Here is a 16,652-nt window from a genome sequence, read left to right on the forward strand (position 1 = left end):
CGTCCTGAATGAAATCCCCAAACCGGACGAAACCCCAGATCCAGTCAAGCTGCCAAGAAGTATCAGTGACGTTGAGGTCAAGTATTCCCTCAGTTGCGCGCTAATTTGGTGACTGGCACGGTCGGCTCGTGGGTGTTTCTTTACTGCACCGACTACGTTGTAATGGCTGACGCGGGAGGTTGACCAGTGGGACCGCCGGGGACGACGCTCAAAAGAGGAGGGAGGCCATGTAATACGATGGTGGTTTATCCCCAGTATTGGTGAGGCGCCACTTTTGTACTTCGAATTAGCCCCCTTGTACCTCGCTGGCTGGGGCTGGCCTTTTGGGCCATGCCAATAGCCCAGACACCTTCTCCGTGCTGTATATATATATTCTGCCCGAGTACTGTGTCTCCTTTCGTCTTAAGGGAGTCTCGGGGCGCTACACCAGGACGAGGGACCACACTAGACTCAGTAGAAGAACTAAGGGCATGACCATCGTGCACTTGTTATCCATTTTTTGCACTGTGCACAAGTTTATTAAAAAGGCAGCTCTATCAAAGCTAGGAAACGAGCCCATTTTGGCTTTAAGGATATTTTAAACAGAACTCCATTAAATACCATCAGTCGCACATCTTCAAAAGTGTTTTCTTAGACATAGATAGTCTAACAGTATTCCCTCAGACTAAAAAAAGGTCTTTTTTTTTGGCGTTTTATAAGCAATTTTGCATAATTAAAGTTATGTGATTGTTGCAATTACTCTGCTGCATATATTTCTAGCCTTGAGCTACTTCAGCTTGATTGGTTAACAGTTTTCTACTCGAGAGGGTTTTCGCATGGCTTCAAAGTCCATAACCGAGCAGTTCAGGAAGAGTGAGATTGACGAGAAAACTTACACCTTAATTGTAAGCATTCAGCTACTGACTCTGTATTTAATTCAGGACTCCCACTGGGTAGTTCAGAAACAACTCCCAACTTTTCGTATTCCAAATGCTCAAGATGTGTCTAGTAGCGGTAGTTCCCAGTGGCTGGAAGATATGAATACCCTTATTTCCTACTATTCGAATATCCTAACTAGCCCCTTTGACAAATTTTGGGTGGAGGTAGGAGTGCTGGTTCAATGTGACTTTAGGTGAAACATCAAAAATCGCTTGCATTATCAATGCACGCATTTCTCGAACATTGCCCAAGGTTTGTTGTGCGATTGCTTTAATTCTCCCAGGGACCCTAAACGTTTTGCTTTTCCGAAGAGGTTCGTCGATTCGGTCTCTCAATTATATGCATTGGTGCTTCTGATTCTTTTAAGAGCATCAAAATCCACAGAATCTAAGGTATTGTTTTTCATTTTAATCCAAGGCAACTTTAGGATATGTTTCTACGGTCATTTGAACATGAAAACATAATCTACAACGGTGCTGTCTTTGATATCCCGTGCTTAATCGATCTTGCAGTTCTCTATGGGAACAGTTTTCCAGACATTGTAACAACGATTTTTCGATCTGTGTTTGGTACGGGCGGCAAATTTGCAGATGATGCGGTTTCGGTTATTTGCCGTGCTACTACTGTAAGTTGGGTAAACTTTTATGTTTTATGGGACCTACATTTTCTAACGCTTAAGACTGTATTTTATTCATGCGTCTGCTGTCTTGTGCTTATTTTTGTGTGCATGAGGTGCGATCATTCCATATTTCAGGTTTTTGAACAGATAGAAAAGGGCGTTTCGGGATGGCAATTCGATGGCCGACATCAATTTACTTCCTCTAACTCCGATACCATCGACATCGTGTCGGAAACCATTGATTACATCGCGAATGCTGGAAGAAGTTTGGGCATTTTCTTAACCTTCCTTAGTCCAATAAATCCATCCATTGCGGAATTCTGTATTCAGCGAAATGTAATTTCAAGGTGGGTTTCTGTTTTTATGTATCGAATAAATTCACTGGGGCCTTTTTTTACTTTTCAGCTCATAATAAACTTCAATAATTATGTAAATTACTTGTAGTGCCTTCTGGTGTCTAATTCATTCCAGTAATACTTCAATTTATCACAATCTAAATGCTTACAAAACAGTCTGCTGGAACTAGACAAATTCAACCAGTGATCGTGGTTACTATGGCAATTTTAAGCTTCTTTTTCTTATTATGTGGTAAACGATTGATGCGTTCTGGCTCATGAGAATTGAGATGATTACGTCAAGTTCAACAGCCTATTTTGGATGTGCGCATACTAACGCCTTACATTAACAAACTTCATCATTGCTGTTACCTTATCTCACTGCTTATTATTTGTTTCAGTTTGGCTAATTTCTACAGCACAACGATCGTTACTATTCGTGATCACATTCTTCGCAGCATGACATGGTCTACCGAGTGCGTCTTAGTCTCTTTAAAACATGCAGTTGTACTACTACATTTTACGGTGTAGGGAAAGTGCAAGCTGAATTTTTGCTGAAAGAATCATAAAACTAGTCTGTCCGACGCAACCCTTCTAACGTGTAAAAGACGCAACTTATGCCTCCTTTTTGCTACTGCCTTATCCTTTGTCATTTTACATTGGCGTCACTTTTGTTTCATATTATTGAAAATGTAGGATTTATGCATCAGTTTGGAATCAATTTTAAGCAAGTAATTATTTTTATGAATGTGAAAAGTTACTGAGCTTTTGAGCTCCTCCAATAGCATGCAATTTAAACCATTGTCAATTTGCTCAACCACTTAATCTATTGCCGCTTGGTTTTGTTAAGGATACCTTGTGACTCGTTAAATCAACTTCTAACGTCAATTTTGCAATCAGTGTATTAATAACTTTTGTAGTTTGATGTTCATTACAGAAGTTACCTTCGACGGTGTAATTATTTTACCCCTTTTGGAGATTCTGCGAATCCGTAACCTGTGCTCTGATTCAGTTTTGCTATTACTAGCTTATTGAGTGGGTTGTTGTAGGACAACTTTAGTTTTTATCCTTTATTTTTTCTTGCTCAGAAAGAAGTCTGTGCTGCTGAACAAACTAGCGATTGCGGCGGCTGCTCTTGTAAAGACGGTACGAGTTGGACTTGTAGAACCGGGTCTTGTGCACAGGATCATGCAGATGACCTTCGATGGTTCGGACGCGAGCTCCAATCAATCTCTCATGGAGGCTACTAATACCCTCATTGCGGTTATGGTGGATATGCTAAACCACCCTGAGTGAGTCATAACGCGCTTAATTTTGAATCATCCACAGAAACATTTTGTCTCAGCATCATCAAATGGGTAGTAGATTTTACCAACCAAATCCATCGAATGTGAGATGTTGCTTAAATGCTAAGTAATTGCCGACTATTTGTAATTTAACTGTAAGTGGTATTGTTCTGATTTTCCGATTAGGTGATTTTGTGATGCACTTTCATGTTTGCCCATTACTACCCTCGTGTCTAGATTTGCGACGGCGTATGCGCGGCTGTATCCCGTGGACGATGAAATCATTCTTATTCGGGAAAACGCAAATTCCATAAATGTGTACGTACCGGTAGTATTTGCATTCTTCGTATTTCACTTTTTGTTCATCACGAGGTGGCTTTTAGTGTTATTTCTATTATAGACCACTATGACAGCCATTTAACTATCACTGACTATAAACATGCTGGGAACACTTTAGCATACGACACTGACAATGCTTTAATTCTCTCTGAATTGAATGGGTCAAAGATTTTGAAGGCATTTTTCCTTCCCCTGTCGATTGGACGTGTTTTTGTACCGTGGAGGGATAAGGACCAACTGGAGTACTTGCGAAATGCGTTCTCACGCCTGTTCGAAGAGTCGTCAGCGAAACTCGTCAACAGTGATGGCGCAGAGGTAGCACCGCCTCCTGTGGAAGAGATGTTGCGAGGCACGATGGATGAGGAACCTCAACCAGGCCCTTCTCGCCCTCCGCAATTCCTTGCTGTCAAAGCTGTTCTTCCCGCCACTAACGATGATCTCATTGAGGTAGGTGTGTGCACAGCTTTCATGCTGCCTAACACCTTCTTTCATTTCTGTTTATGCTCTTGTTTGCAGCGTTGTCTGGAGTACTACAATAATGACTCCCAATCTGCCATAACTGCACTCTTAGACGGATCGGTACCATTGGGTGTTAGCGATCCGGATTCTGTCAAGTAAGCGATTTATCATTTTTGCGTTCACTAGATGTTAATCACTGCCATTGTTGATGGCAAAAGTTGATTTGGTTCATTGCAGAAGATCCATGCATTACAATTCAATTAAATGGCTGAAAAGTGTGTAGACAGTCCTCATAGCACTGGTAAACATCTTTCGCTACTTTGCTCTCTGATATAAATGCAACGGCATCATCCTGCCATTAATGTTCCATATGAAGAGCCAATAGTTGACTTTCTATCTGCTTTCACTATGCATAAACAATTTTTCAAGATTTACCCTTAGGGAGTCCCATGATATGGTACGCCTAGAGATAAAAGCTCCCTTAACCTTTTTTAAGGCGCAGTAATATTAGAGAAGAGTTTGCAACCCCGTGAAAGATTTGGGTAATTATTCTTATGGGTAAAAAAACGCTACTCACCAAATATTTGTTTAGCTTTACGCTCATAAAACGTATCAAAAGGTCTAGTCTCCACATAATTCAATCTTAGGAACTAGTTTTTTCGTGAAGTAAACGAATAATTACTTCTCTTGGTGGGTAATTGCTGAAAAACAATGATGGACTATAAAACATTTGCCTTTGGTCCACTTACTGCTGTGATGGCAGACCGACGACGCAGTATAGGCCAGATCAACTCTGGCAGGGCAAGCGACAAAACGATGTCACGATGCAGCCCCTCTCAAAGGCGGAACGAGAGCATATCAGCCAGTTAGCTGTCAGTGTTTGGGATGACGACGATGGCAATCCCGAAAACGGGGGTGATGTGGAAAATGGAGGGAAGGGTGGTGCTAGGTTTTTTGGAGAACGCCAGGTGGATCTCACCTATGAAGGTAATCCATTTTTACGCCACACATTAATGTGCAGTAGCTTCACTGCTTCTCTACTTGCTTTCGTTTCCTTTAAGACGAATATGACGATACCTATGATGTGGAAGTGGGGGCTAAAATGGAGCCGCTGGACGAAGAAGAGGCTGAGAATGCAGAACTTGGGGGTGCATTTGATCAACCTGAAAAGTCACAGCGCCCTGCCTCCCCCACACAGGATGCGCAACGAGCTGACCGAGGGAAGCATCGCTACCGTCAGGTAGGATACGTAGATTCATTTTTCCCTTCGGCGACTGCAATGACCCCCTATGAACAAGTTAGATATGCGTCTTATGCAATTCTAGAGCTTCAAATATTTTAGAAATCTGTTTTCTCTGTAGGAGCCTTTTGATCCGCAACCACGCCAAAATGTTCTTCCAATTGAAAATCCTGAAAATGTACGTTGGAGACGCCAACAGGCCGCTGCGAACAGGGTGAGCTAGACCTTAGGGTGGTATTCAAATAATTTTCGCTGTTTTCAATATCAGGAAATATTCGGTGCTAAGGTATTGGGTTGACATGTTAAACATCTAATGATTGGAACCGCGGCTTACACGGTTAGCTAGGAAGGGTTAAAAATACGTTTCACTTCTCCAAAAAAGTAAATCCTCAGACCTCAACAACAGTAATCCCTCGCTGTATCGGAAATAAAAACAACAGATCGTATTCATTGTTCTTAATTAAAAACTATTTCTGTGCACAAATGATTCCGTAAAGTGGGCTACTTTACTGTAGTTCAATCCCTCCCTCGCATTCATAAGTTAGTTAAATGGGGGATTTTAGCGTTTCTTGTGTGTTACAAGCAGTTTTAATGAACACGAATCCAGAAAGTCAGTTCTGGTAAGAACTCCATGAAGTAGTATCCCTCTCGGAAGTTGCCTTTTTAGGCAATGCGATATGGTCGCGATAGGATAATCAAACGTTCAGGAGTACCTCCCCAGCTGATACCACCGAAGTTTGAAAAGAAATCACCTTCACAGTCCCTGGATGGGTTGTCAAACTCTGGACGCGGCAACCCAACGAAGACCGATGGAGAAGCCGGTCCATCCACTCAAAATGGACGAGGCGGTTCCAGGTCTGAGCACCTCCGTGGCCATCGTAACAGCCGTGGAGGTGGTGGTCGTGGCCGTGCCTCTGGCCGGGGTGGCGGCAATACCTACGCTAATCGCTTGAAAGAACGGTATGGTGCCCATGGCCGATGAAAATGGGCTGATAAAGAAATCCCTATGCCCCATCGCTCCTATCCCAGTTTTTCTGAAATGAGAACTCCAAAGAGCATCGTGACTGGCAAGACGGACTTTTCCGCATTCAAATATGTCTAAATACATATAAGACCCCCCTAGACATAGCTACGGTTCTCACGCTAGTATTGTCTTCCACTCTATGATAACTGCGACAATGAGATCATGATGTGCCAACGCTGTAGTAGGGTCTGTTATATTCGATCAATTGCATCCATTTCAAACTAAACTTAGTGTGGGACATGCTTTCCGAAGTACTTAAGTGTCGCTGTGATTCTTTGCAAAAGCGCTTGAGGATCGTTACACTGGCGGGCCAATCCTTGGGGTCTGGGGCTCGCTGCTCCGGGGGATGTTTTTGTACAATTTGGCAAAGCTAAACGTGTTCAATGATAATCCTTCGTGCTGGTAGTTATGTTTGATCCAATGCATAAAGCGAGGACGTTAATTCTGCGCATATTCAGGCCCCAAAACCTGACAGTGAACGCATCTTGGCAACAGAATAGTGACAAATATGAAGTGAATGAATCCGTGGAGTAATTCGGCCGGTTCAATCGAGATTGCAGGTCAAATGGGTTAGGAATGCGAAGAGCACAGGTCCAGGGGGTAGTTTTCCTTAACGGAAAGCTGCAGTTTTATAACAGTTGTTATTTAAAGATTCAAGTAGACAAAAAAGACGGTGGGAAGGAAGTTGTAGGCAGTACGAGGAACATTCAAGGTGTCTATTCAGTGGATTCGGGTCCTTCAATCAGGCGCTCCTCCCTCAACTTGGCTTCGACTTCTTTTGGATTGTCCTACAAGAAAGGGACAAACATCTTAATTGCACGTGAGGCTGCCCGAGAAACAGCGCGGAGTGGGCACAATCACACTCACTGAAACACGTAGCCTCACGTCGACTGCTCCATTTCGCGGTTTCCAGCTACTCTTACAAGGATTAATTTTACTGGGGAAGTTCGATACAAAGAGGGTATAGTTTTTACCGGTAAGGTCTTTACTTCCGATGAAACTGAATTTAAATCCACTAAAAGGAAGTTGGAGCGCCCATAAGCAACGAAAAACGGTGACTGGGAGGAGCAATGGGCACTTACGTTTCCATAATCTCACAGTCGATTTTCCCATTGTCGGACAAATTTGGACCGAAGAGCTTTTTGACTATTTTGAGGTCCGGTATTTGAATAGTGTATTCAATATCATTTTCAGTGGATATGAAAGCTAAAAGAGCAAAGCTAGTGAAAAGTGAAGAACAAAATTTAGTCCTAAGGGAGGATTAGTAAGAACCTGATTTTACAAGGAGTATTAAGCATAACTAGAAATGGGGAAGAGGGCTAATACAACCCTTCACACGAAACCCAAGTAAATTGAGGAGCATACCGTATGGGGGTGTATAGGATGAACTCGAAGATGCCATTGTATCAGCAAACTAGTATCGACCAAATATGTGGATTCGTGGGTGCAGCTACATCTATCAAAGACGCGAGGACTGCTGCAAAAGCGCGCAGTTACAGCAAGATCATTTAAAGCAGGCCTCTCTATCAAATATGCCTTGACAATATGTGATTATTAAACAGATGGAATAATAGTATTATCCTGCATTCTATGGAGATGACATATTTCGGTTTGGGTGAGTTCACCTGTGTCCCAAAGAAACGTTTCAGATCTAAGCAAAAGAACACATAATTTTCCCTCAAACTAGTAAAAACACATCAAATACATGGTTTGACTAAAATTAACTGCTTTAAAATAGGCAGAAAATTATTCATGACATAATTTAATAGACTCTCAAGTCATTCAAGCCCTCTCACCATACACATACTTGGCTTGACCCAGACTGTATAAGAGTAATTCGATAGTGTTTTACCCCTCGGCATTGGTAAGGCGTCACTTTTGTACTTTGATTTAGCTGGGTGGGCTGACCTTTTGGGCCATGCCAATAGCCCAGACACCTTCTCTGCGTTGAGTATATATTCTGCCCGAGTATTTTGTCTTCTTTTGTCTTCAGGGAGTCCCAAGGTGCAAAATAAGCCTAACATGCCTTTATTCTCATAGCACGAAAATAACCTAGCGTCGTGTGCAAATAGCTATAATCATTAACTTTTTAATAAGTTGCTCCCATGAAGATAGAATGTAAAACACTACGACATCTTAACTTACACGTTTTGCACTTTTAAGAAGCAAATACTAATGGTGTTTTTTGAAGCTTCAGTTGCACAATGTAATTTATAATTGAATTGATTATTTACCTTAATTTCAACTTCAAAAGACAAATACTTTAAGAAAATTTGAAGTAGTTTTCAGTTTTGTGATTCGCTTACAATTAAATGTTATTTACAAGGCTTCGTCGTTCTTTTTCGACGCCTTGCTTGTTTAAGCATGTCACTTACCATCTTTTTGGCTAAAGGATTTCTGAATCGTGTGGACATGGATTACAATGCGGGTTATAGGTTGAGGCTGTTTTCAGGTCGGTCGTGGATAAAGGTTCAGTCAACTTTATTGGCTGACGGTTTGTTGCTGACTCCTTTACAGAATAGTATCGAGTTTTCTGAGCTTTGGAATCAGAATTTATGCAAAAACAGTGGTACTCTTGATTTATTGTTATTTTTCGAGAAATCGGGAAGGAGGAATCTGAGGTCGTTTGCATAGCCAAGGGTGAAACCTGCGGCCTTGGTGTAAGCATAAAGGGTGGAAGGGAATTCGGAACACCAGTAATCATAAGCAAAGTTTTCAAGGTTTGTTATTTTGCTTTCGGCTTTGTATTTTGTTATATGCTCATGTTCCTAAGCTTCATGCGCCTCTTGCACCAGTTATTTTTTTGGATATTGCACCCATTTAATTAGTAACCGTAGTTAGTTGACTTTGACGTTTTTTAGGCATTGGGAATTTCCAATGAAATCGCTTTATACTACTGCACGTACCTATTTTCATTTACCTAAACCAAATTTACTTCATCCCGTTGGTATTACTATTATAGTTTCGATTTAATTGAGTTTGAAATATGTGTGTCACGTCATTTTGAATACCCGAGACTTTGTAAATCGCATGCTCTCTGTGACAGATTTTTTTCAAGTAAGGTTTTTTGAGTGCTTCGGTAAAAAGCTCATAGGAACATTGTATTCCTTGTTCTGTGTTTTCAGTCTTGTTTACTACATAGGGCATGGCTGCAGACCAAAGTAAGCAGCTCAAGGTGGGCGACGTTATTCTTTCCGTCAACGGTGAAAACATGCGCATGGCGTCCCACAATGAGGCAGTTAAAGCCTTGAAAAAAGCAGGTCCCAATATTTGTTTGGAAATAAGGCCGTTGCGACGAATTGCGTCATTTGTTTCCAAGTTACGGTCTGTTTGTTTTGGATTTTGGAATTTGCTTTGCGCATAACCCTACCTTTATGCTCATTTCCTTGGTCCGCCCTCAAAATGAACCCCTAGCGCTCTCGGCTGTCTTGTTCCACCGGAGGTATTTTACGGATAGATTTTCGCCCAGCTCCTATTCTTATCTAAATGCCGTAAAATCCACCATGCTATTGTTTCCCAAAATCGTACAATAACGTTGAGGTTTTCTTATTCCATCTCATTTTACGTTTCTTTTGTTTTCCAAACACCCTAAAATATACCGCATCCATATTTGGGAAGCGTATGTTCCTTAAAATACAAAAATATCAACCAGGTGAAGATTTTAATTTTGATTAATTTAAAATGTAACCCTATTCTTAGTAGACTTCAGTCAAAATGTTTGCCTTCGCCGCCTGGTTTCACTTTTCCTACCACAACAATGACGAGTATTTCGACAGCTTCTGGCCCTTCGCAAAAACGCATCCAAATTCCCCTCAGTCTCGCCTACGTTGCGCGCAGGCGACATCGGCCAGGCTCCGGAGAGGAATGCGCAATTGATGATGAAGCGCCCTGCTGCTGTATCGAAATCTTTTCACCCGACCTTACTCAGTCCTGTCTCTTCTGTGCCGGTTCGCATCAACTCGCCAGCGTTTGGTTCAAATCGCTCAGTCGGCACATCTCTATTCTCAATCAGCTTCACCTTCAGCAGATTATGCGAGTTCTTCCTCACTTTCAGGTAGAAAAACACTGGTTTAGCGCTCATATTGGAGAAAAAATTGTATTAGGAACCGTGAAAACTAAGCAGGCTATTCTTTTGATTGAGCGGAACCATTTTAATGAAAAAAAGTCTAGGTAATGCATATGAGTAAACAGCATATTAAAACTAGCTTTATTCACAACAACTCAAGTTCTTCATCCGCCATCTTTGATTACGATTTGCCGCTTGGGTTTTTTGTGTCGATTAACAGGCGCTGTGCCGTCCCTGTTTAACTTGATCCCCCTGCTATTCACATTTAGGTTGCGGTACCGCCTTCATTTTTAAATTATTTTGATGAACTCAGTGACCACGCTGAAATAGCTCCATTTCAGTGGGGCATTAAGCTGATGTCAGGTATATTTATCGAAATAAATAACTGTTTGAGCCGTAAAATATATTTTATTTGAATTTCTTGACCTCCTGAAATATAATAGCAGACAAGATAAAAATAAAACACGTGAAGCACATATTATCTCTTCCAATTTAAGTAAATAGCCTCTTTTCTTTTTGGCTCAATGAAAAATTTTGACGTTCTAATGAGGACATAATTATGCGAAAATGCTGTCCGGTTTGAGGGTTATTTTGTACCAAGTCAATGTCGCTTTGAGATTTATGGTTGAAATTTTTAGTCTAGGAGGTTTAACATGTAGAACTATTGCACTTGGGATCCGATGCATTTTAAGATGAATTTAGATCAGGTTGAAACAATGCGTGAACCTTAGAGTTCTGAACTTTATGAATATTTTAAAATTTATGTCCGCTGTTTAATGCATGATATTTTTCCTTGTTGCAACCTCTTACTTGGAAATTTGTCGTCAAATTTATTACGAAATGAAGTCATGTTGGAAGCATTTAAACAGTTAACTTCTTTCCTGTGGATTTTTATTTAGGTTTGATATGACTTTTTTCCACCCTTTTATTGCTTCATTTGCTTCTTGCCAGATCCTACTATTGCGTGGATGTGCCCACTATATTCTGCAATAGGTGACTCAACCGTCAAGTTTGGAATAAAAGTGAATGAAGCGATTAGGCCTCCGACTCGAACGTATTTTCTAGGATGCCCTCTAGCTTGGTACCAACCTGATTAAATCATGGTATTTAAGATCAAACTCAGCCCATCAAAAGAGTAAAAGTGACCCATAGCCTGTTTCTCCTTAAGCAGTTTGGTTAAACTGTTTCGCGGGACAATATCATATTCTCAAAACCGGGTCATTTTATTTTTTCTAAAGTTCTCTAAAGTGACAACAACGGCGAAGCTTTCTTTTCTAAGTGGAGCTATATCATATCTGTCCTTCATTTTACACCTTTTAAATGGCAGACACCTACAGAACTTCAAGGATAATCTGTGCTACTTGATTATTTCATTGTCCATTTTCAAATAGCCCGGTTGTGGTGATAAGACTGAGTTTAGTCAACAACAATGAAATCTTACCCTCTTTCGAAATTTCTTTGCATCCAATAACCTTTTTCGAAGGCATCTAAAATGTTCTCTACCTTTTTTTGTCAGTCCTTGATTCTAGCCTGCTTTTAAACAGAATAGAGAGATAAATACCTTATGAAGTAAAACGTGGTTGTAAACAGAAAAATGTATGACTTTGAGGATTGCGAAACGATTGATAGCCCCTTACCCCTATGCTAAAACAAGTTTGTAATAGGATAAATATTTTTTAACTACTGATCATTGACTCTGTGCGTTGGCAACCGATGTGGCAATAGATATCATTTCCGGTTTGGGTTGCTGTAATGAAAGTTGTTTCTCAAAAATTTCACAATGCTCATTGTTGCATTAATGAAGGGCAGGGCAAACTTCTCTTAGTGAAAACTCCAACTTCCCGTCAATACTTTGGGTCTATCAGCTGCCTAGTGTGTGTTAGAGGAAGTACATGAACTGTTAAAGTTCTTTATTATTCATTAAACAGTTTTTTTAAAGTATTGTACAAGTGAGGTCTTTTTTGGTTAGAAGACCCTCACGGTTTTCTATTTCTGTACATTCCGAACATTTATTTGCATTTGGGCTTGTAGAGTAAATCATTAGTTCGGAAGTGTGGAAATCATATCGCATGTTTAAGAGGTAGACTGTAGTTTATGCTTAACAATATTTAATGCAGGAAATTGAATTCCCAGTTTAAGTGTTAAGGTGTGCCAATGCTGTGAGTAAGTACTTCCGGAAACGTCTGTTTTTTTTTATGAATTTAAACAAATATTAACTATTAAGAATAGTGTAGTCTCACTTATAATATGGGCTCCTGTGATCTTTTGTTTTGTCTTGTGAAGGGAGGGGAAAAGGTTCATGCCTTTTGAGACTTCAGGTTATTCATTAGAGGTGGTAGCTGCTAGAGCTGTGGCTATTATTAGCGTATTCCTTTGGCTCAAATCATGAGGTCCCATGATTTAACACAAACGGTTCAACAGCTTCTGTTCTAATAGCATCGGCAATTTGACTTCAGCAGTTTTTAATTAATATGCGAGTTCCCACTCTATCAAATGGGGTTTCTTATATATGTACATGGCTATGATTTGAAGTTATTTGCAGAAAAATATGTTAGCTACATAGTTTCATTTATCATACCAGCTAGGATTTGATGTATCAAACGATTTTAACTAAAACGATTTCGGGATTTGTTTTTTTTAAGGTTTATGGTAAGGATCTTCCTGCGTTAATTTCTGCATTTCCGATGGAGGCGATCATGCATCTAGAAAGTTGCTATGATTTTCTGTTGCGCAGATGTTTTTTGAAACCTAAAAATACTATTTTCCTATATGTCTTCATTAGTTTTGGCTGAAGCTACATATCAAATCAACATACTAAATCAGTAGCAGTTATTTTTATGCTCGTGCATAGTTTCGAAAAATTGGATGGGTCCTCGAACTGGACAAATTGATCGACGACGACAGCGATTCCTGCCTGACAGATCTCGACAATCCCTTCCAGATCCCCTCTACTTGCGCTTCCTCCGAAATAACTTGGCAACCAGTGTTTCTGGTTGTCACGGATCGTCTTCTATTGGTATTTTCTCAAGCACCACAGTCTCCAAGTGAATGGTCTCTTCCCTCGGTCTCGGTCGCCCTCATCGCCACTCGTGTTGTTGTCGAACCTTCGTTATCTACTAACAAAGAAAGTCCCGCCTCACTGGGTCACATGCCACATTTTGAGCAAACATCACTTTGTTTCACCGTCCGCACGGGTATGTGCATCCCGCTATTCTAATATATGTTGGCTACTCTGAATTCAAGTTAAAGCATATATTATGAAAAGTAATAAATGTCCGATCCGTATCCGGAGGTTTATGAACATTACCATTAGTCATGATCCATGATTTAGAGCCTTTTGGTCCCAAGAAACTCCTCTATTAGGGAGAAAATTGGCATCTGCGAGTCTTGGTTTTGTCAGTCGAAGGCCATGGGTACTCGTTGCAATAGTTTTACATCTTATTCCAGTCAACTTGTAACAGTCAAGTACTGTTTGAGACCGAGAGTCATTGAACTATCTGGATTTAATAAAGTATTTCTTTTAAAAAAGTAACCACTAACTTGCGTGATCGCGTAAATAAAGCTAGAGTTATGAAATCTATTCATTAATTCAATTTGTAATTCGCATTCGCTATCACTTATATAAAAGTCGTGATTGAAGCAAATAAAGGGTTATCAGAACAGTTTTTAACTGCGAAATTTCATGATCTTATTTGAAAAGAGAATTTTTGGCAAAGATTGTGAATGCATTTGACAATCAGAGGTCTTTAAATTAGGTTTATAGCTGCGAAATTAGTTTTTTATCAAAAGATTCCGTTTAAAAGCGTCCTCAACCATAAAATAGTCGCTAAAATACTCGGTTTATGGAACGTCTGACAATAACTGTAGTGCCCCGAGGCTTTTTGAGTCCGTAATTAGAAATAAGGATTGTTTTTATCCGTGTATAGAATGGTTGGGAGGCTGTTGGCATTGCCCTTTATCTATGCGTCCAAGACGGACGTAGAATTTGCGGAGTTGTTATAAATAAATTTAAAAGCACTACAGTATCTTGGAGTCATCCGTTTACAGCTAACCTTCGTGTAAATGTACGGAATGAGCTACGACTGATTATTTAAATGGTATCATCACTGCTGGCCTTAAGTGTGGCGGAATGATAATATAGCATAATAGAATACATACATGGAGTTCCAACTAAGACGTTATCGGTGTGTTTTTGAGGTTCCAGCTACTTCATTATCATATCATACTAACCGTCGAAATCCGATGGGAAATTATTTCAGTGGTGCAGCCGGCTTTTTGCGTTGACGTTTCTCATTCTGTTTCCAAACTGTTAGAAGATTGGAGGTGTTTCTGTGCGTGAGTGGGTTTCAGGCAGGCGGTGTGGCGTGGAGTCGCACACATTTGCCGCACCGACGAGCAGTGAATTGAAGAGTTGGTTAGAGGCCGTGACACAGAGCACAGAGGAGGCGCTGGACGCGATGCCGCAACTGACCATCACATGTCGGTGGAGAGGTCTCGATGCACTTCTAGTGCTCCACCGTTTCGTTGGCATCTACCTTTTTCGTGCCGTCGCCTTAACAACCGCACAAATTCCTCAATTTCTTTGGTACTTTCCTTTCGAGCATGTCTCCTCCACTGCTGATGACGGAAAGTGTCGATTGTGGATCACCTTTAATCGGGACTTAGTCCAGGTACTTGTTCGCCAAGCTAAAGTGAATGTTGATTTCTTTCTTAAAATTATTGGGTGCACCTTATTTTCTATTTATCTGCATAAATTGAATTTGATTTGGATGAGTCAGTTTAAAGTTATTGAAACTGCAAGTTGGATATTACTTTTCAAAAGGCAAAATATTTAAGAAGTGCTTCACAAGATTCTTCAATAATCACTCGACACGCATAGTCCTATTTCCTCTTTAAGGAAATTGCCAAACTAGGTGTTTCCTGCTCATAATATGTAGTAATTGTACTTGATGGGATATTGGGTTGGACCTCAGTATAAAACATAACTATACTTCTTCACTTTGAAGAGGAAAGTTAGACCATCGACATGTCCGAGATTTGTACACAAGATATGATCCCATTAGTAGTTGTCTCGTTTTGAAAACGGATGATCAATTATATTTATGTGAAAAGGCTTCAATAAACCGTGTTAATTCAAGCTATTATTTTGTTCGAAAACTTTGACAGTCGCATTTGATGTGGCAGAGATGAAAAACGCCTGTCAACGACGAGTCGACCGAAGGTGAGGAAAACCTTGGTCAGGCGGTGTTCCCAAATGTACGCGCTCTTAACTCAATTTGCTTAAGGAGCCAGATTTCATCATGATTAATGACAATTAATTGCACCCTTCAAGCCTTGCAAACGAATGCTTTTAATTTATTCCCTGATTAACCTTTTTAACCGTTCGACTCCGAGATACATGTTTCAAGCAATTTGGTTGCTTTAGTGAATAGAACATGTGCCAATATTTCAGTCCTACGAGGTTTATGAGTCGGCAATCAAGTGGTTTACAATATGATCTTTGACCTCTCATTTTTGACATAACAAGTACTTTTGGGTTACATATGTTAATGTGTCATTTGCTCTTACATTTCATGTACAAAGAATTCACGCCATTCTAGTTGTAATTTAGTTTGTTCTTTCAAATGGTGATTAGTTCGTGTTTCCAGTCGCAAACTTTTTGTTACATATTACCACATTTTCTCCCTGTGCGCTTCCACTTTTTTGTAGCACAGTTAACAGTTAAATTAATTTTACCTCATTCGGAAATAGCTACTTTGTCTTGCATTCATTTTAGGAGTTGGAATTGCCAGGAGGTGCGAAACCCGTTGTTTTCGTCCTGCTCAATATTCTTTCAATGAAGTTGCTGGATATAAACAATTTTGGATGATGTCCTTTCCTTTACGCTTCTGCTACCGCATTCCACATGATACTCTCTCCGAAGTGTTGTATCACTCATTATTATGTGATTTGTGCTATGTATAGTACCCATGTACATAATGACTTCCGGTAGTTTGCATGTTTTATCTAATGACCAATTCCATTCATTTATTCCTAATACATGATGTCTTCTGCATTCTTTGATCTAATACCGGCTCAATAAATTAATATGATAATACAAGCAATCTGTTCAGGAGAGTGTGTTCTGCTACACCTTTACATTAGTATCTACCTGCTTCCTCCAACAACGCGAATGATTGTTGTGTTTTTATTCCAGTTTTAAAGTCCCATAAATGGGCGGAAAAGCTAGTCAATGCCTACGTAATCTGCTGTCTGTACTCATGGATGGTTCTAATCGCTCTTTTACCTGATTAAAAGCTTTTTCTGAGCTGATTAGCCTCCGAAGCACGCTTACACCTTGGGATTTTTGAGGATAGATCAAGCCCA

At 40.3% G+C, this 16,652-nt stretch overlaps 3 protein-coding genes across 3 annotated transcripts; 2 read left to right on the top strand and 1 right to left on the bottom strand. All coding sequences in view use genetic code 11, as the record gives it.

Moving 5' to 3' along the window:
* Positions 1-815: 815 nt before the first annotated feature.
* Positions 816-6,178, top strand: EGR_03637 (Activating signal cointegrator 1 complex subunit; the record flags this gene model as incomplete). Its single annotated transcript, XM_024492886.1, has 15 exons — positions 816-884; positions 921-1,082; positions 1,112-1,170; positions 1,202-1,310; positions 1,346-1,543; positions 1,673-1,884; positions 2,274-2,348; positions 2,961-3,164; positions 3,396-3,476; positions 3,722-3,944; positions 4,014-4,111; positions 4,720-4,943; positions 5,018-5,196; positions 5,318-5,410; positions 5,864-6,178. The coding sequence occupies 15 exons, from the start codon at positions 816-818 to the stop codon at positions 6,176-6,178; spliced, it is 2,301 nt and encodes a 766-aa protein (XP_024352769.1).
* A 758-nt stretch (positions 6,179-6,936) lies between these two features.
* Positions 6,937-7,622, bottom strand: EGR_03638 (hypothetical protein; the record flags this gene model as incomplete). The annotated part of the gene is made up of 4 exons (XM_024492887.1): positions 6,937-7,008; positions 7,088-7,235; positions 7,303-7,426; positions 7,586-7,622. 4 exons carry the CDS (start codon positions 7,620-7,622, stop codon positions 6,937-6,939), a joined length of 381 nt encoding a protein of 126 aa, XP_024352770.1.
* Positions 7,623-8,632: 1,010 nt separating this feature from the next.
* EGR_03639 (Syntrophin-1) lies at positions 8,633-16,155 on the top strand (the record flags this gene model as incomplete). Its single annotated transcript, XM_024492888.1, has 7 exons — positions 8,633-8,714; positions 8,819-8,940; positions 9,363-9,544; positions 9,923-10,274; positions 13,138-13,480; positions 14,637-14,956; positions 16,063-16,155. 7 exons carry the CDS (start codon positions 8,633-8,635, stop codon positions 16,153-16,155), a joined length of 1,494 nt encoding a protein of 497 aa, XP_024352771.1.
* Between the last annotated feature and the right edge of the window lie 497 nt (positions 16,156-16,652).

Source organism: Echinococcus granulosus (assembly GCF_000524195.1).
Source record: "Echinococcus granulosus chromosome Unknown EG_S00019, whole genome shotgun sequence".
Taxonomy (NCBI): domain Eukaryota; kingdom Metazoa; phylum Platyhelminthes; class Cestoda; order Cyclophyllidea; family Taeniidae; genus Echinococcus; species Echinococcus granulosus.